Source organism: Dipodomys ordii, unplaced genomic scaffold (assembly GCF_000151885.1).
Source record: "Dipodomys ordii isolate 6190 unplaced genomic scaffold, Dord_2.0 Scaffold13882, whole genome shotgun sequence".
In the NCBI taxonomy this organism is placed as follows: Eukaryota; Metazoa; Chordata; class Mammalia; order Rodentia; family Heteromyidae; genus Dipodomys; species Dipodomys ordii.
Window position 1 is genome coordinate 1 of NW_012281094.1, and position 3,147 is coordinate 3,147.

The following is a 3,147-nucleotide window of genomic DNA, read 5'->3' on the forward strand; positions in this document are numbered from 1 at the left end:
TGAAGTTAAGATCCCCAAGGAAGCTCTTTACAAATACTTGGCCATATTTAGAAAGAAAAACTGGAATGCGTCCAGCCTGCATCCTACATTAATTCGGTGTAAATATGTCACCAAGTGAATCCACTGTTGCCAACACTGGTCACCACAGAAAAGAAATGACACTTCTGCTCAGAGTTAGTGTCAAACACAGGCTAAACCTTACCACCAGGAAGAACCCAGGTTCAGAGATTTCTGTAAGTAAATCACTAACTCTGATTTTTCTAATTTCATTTTCATAATATTTAATACTTTAAGAGTATTATATACTTTTTGTTTAGCACCTTTGTACTTTCGTGTTGATCTTAGAATTCTGAATATGTTGTTTACTGGATATGTTTGCCAACATTATTAGAGTCATTATTAAAGTCATTTTTGAACTCCTTTTATCAGTTTTACACACAAAAGGCAATATTTTTCCACAATCTTGTGAGACTGCAGATCCCACTGGAGGGAAGCATGGTTTTTACAGGGCATGTAACTTACTCTAATATTTTCCAGTTCTTTTTGGATTTGGGCTGTTACCACTTTTTTTAAGAGTGAATAAAATGTCGAAAAAAATGGTGCAAACATATATTGTTCATTTTGGGGAAAATGAACAAAATTAAAAGCACTTTAAAAGAATTAATTCATTGCTATCATTGTATATTTATATTAATTTCATTTTGCTTCCCCTTTCATAAAACAGAGTATATTATTTTACAAGTACTGTTAATTTTCTTAGTAGTCTCAAATCAAGATCCTGATTATATTCCTTTTATTATGGAAATATTACTTTTACTCTTTACATCTCCCAATTTACACTCTGGCTTTCCCACTTTAGATCAAATGTCCAAGTAACTGTATAAATTGGGAAGAGCTTATGTTTGTATCTTCAAAATACCAATAAAATGTGGGAGTTAGGGTAGAATCATTTCCACATGCTTAAAACAGAACTGGCTTGCAATATCTGCTTAGTAATCAACATTTGTATGCCTTTAATTTCTAGTCTAAAATGGTAAAGGAAAAATAGGGAAAGTGAACAAAGAAAAGAAAAAAAAAGAAGAAAAGCAGAACTAACAAAGACAGGAGGAAGAAAGAGGAAGGAAAAGGGTATTTGATTTGTGCCTTGTAAAATATGGAGACTTCCATGACAAGAACTTAAGTAATACGGAAGAATAATTTAGTGAATATAGAATTTGTATTACTTCCCAGGAGGGAGATAATATAAATTAGAACAAAAAATAGTTCTCTATGTCTTTCTCTGTTTCTGTCTCTCTATCTCTCTGTCTCTCTCTCTCTCTCTCTCTCACACACACACACACACATATTTCAAGCTAGTCTCTAAAAAGAAATCTCCACTACCTGTTAGTTAAGGAAAAGGCATGCTACATTGCTCAAGCCAAGGTATATCTGATCTGGCAATTATACTGTATGGGAAGAGGCAGAGTGCAATGAGAAATAGCGTGTGATACTAGCAATGTTAAGTTAGCATATGTAGTATCTTCAGAACATAAAATGTCTATCTCCAGTCCATCTCCAGGTAAATAACCAGTTTGTAATAGATTTCCGTTAATTCAGTCAATGCCAGCAGATTTACCTAGCAATAGATTTATGTCTGATAAATACTTGATCATACCACAAAAACATACATTCAAGGCTCAGGAAACTTATGAGAAACATTTACTACTGATAACAAAAATTATTATTAAAATATTCATTTTTACACATCTATACTTCTGATAACTAAGGGTTTTGTCCTATTATGGTTAGATATCTCGGTGTATGTACAATATTATACATATCAAAATTCAAGAAATATTATTCCTGGTTTAGTAAAATACTAATAATTTAGTTTATTATTACATGCTTATCACAGCATAAGTATTAAGGTCTCGTTTCTAACCTTGGTTTCTCCGTTCGTTGCTTTCTCTTTCTGTCCCATTAGAACACAGTGTGAGAAATGGCGGAAGCAAACCAGTCGGTGGTGTCTGAGTTTATTTTTCAGGGACTCTGTGACTCCGAGGAGCTACAGATCTTCCTCTTTGTGCCATTTGCTACACTCTACCTGCTGACTGTGGTGGGAAATCTCTTTGTGGTGCTGCTGATCATCGCTGACCACCATCTCCACTCGCCCATGTACTTCCTGTTGGCTAACCTCTCCTTTGTTGACTTCTGCCTCTCCTCAGTAACCACGCCTAAGCTGACCACAGACCTCCTGCAGGAGAACAAGACCATTTCCTTCGGGGGCTGCATGAGCCAGATCCTGGGTGTGCATTTCTTTGGAGGGGCTGAGATGGTGCTTCTTGTGACCATGGCCTATGACCGTTATGTGGCCATCTGCAAGCCGCTCCGTTACTCCAGCATCATGGACAGGCAAAGGTGCATCTGGTTAGTGTTGACGGGATGGATCATTGGGTTTGTGCATGCCACGAGTCAACTGATCATGATTTGGGGGCTACCCTTCTGTGGACCCAGAATGGTGGATAGCTTTTTCTGTGACATCCCTTTAGTCCTGAAACTAGCCTGCATGGATACAGCTACTTTGGGAATCCTGATAAATGCTGACAGTGGTGTTTTAGCAACAACTTGCTTCATTCTCGTGATGATCTCCTACACTCACATCCTATTGACTGTTCTCCTTCGTTCTCAAGATGCTGCCTCAAAGGCCCTCTCTACCTGCACCTCCCACATTACAGTGGTGGTTCTGTTCTTCGGACCCTGCATCTTCATCTATCTGTGGCCAGTCAGCATCACTTGGGTGGACAAGTTTCTTGCTGTGTCTTATACAGCAATTACACCTCTTTTGAATCCAGCCATTTATACACTGAGAAACAAAGAGATTAAAAACGCCATGAAAAAACTGATCAATAAGCATGCTATTTCAAGTAATGCTTGTTAGATGTCTGGTGATCAGAAAATGCTCTGCATGCTACAGTTTAACCACACATTCAACCTGCAAACTAAGCCTCAGACATGACTTAATTTCTGTAAGCTATGAGTGCACACAGATATATGTGTTGTATCTTTTTCATTATGAAAATATACTCTGAAACCATGCTTAAATTCTTGCCATAGGAAATAATCTCTCAGTGAACATAACTATTGTGTTTAGAGATCATAAGACACTAT

At 37.4% G+C, this 3,147-nt stretch overlaps 1 protein-coding gene across 1 annotated transcript; it reads left to right on the plus strand.

Moving 5' to 3' along the window:
* Positions 1-1,978: 1,978 nt before the first annotated feature.
* On the plus strand, positions 1,979-2,917 carry LOC106002561 (olfactory receptor 4K3-like). The gene has a single exon (XM_013037420.1). It carries the CDS (start codon positions 1,979-1,981, stop codon positions 2,915-2,917), a length of 939 nt encoding a protein of 312 aa, XP_012892874.1.
* The last annotated feature ends 230 nt before the right edge of the window (positions 2,918-3,147 follow it).

Bases quoted from the DNA above. Each gene is read 5' to 3' on its own strand.
- LOC106002561 (XM_013037420.1), top strand. From the start codon at position 1,979: ATGGCGGAAGCAAACCAGTCGGTGGTGTCTGAGTTTATTTTTCAGGGA.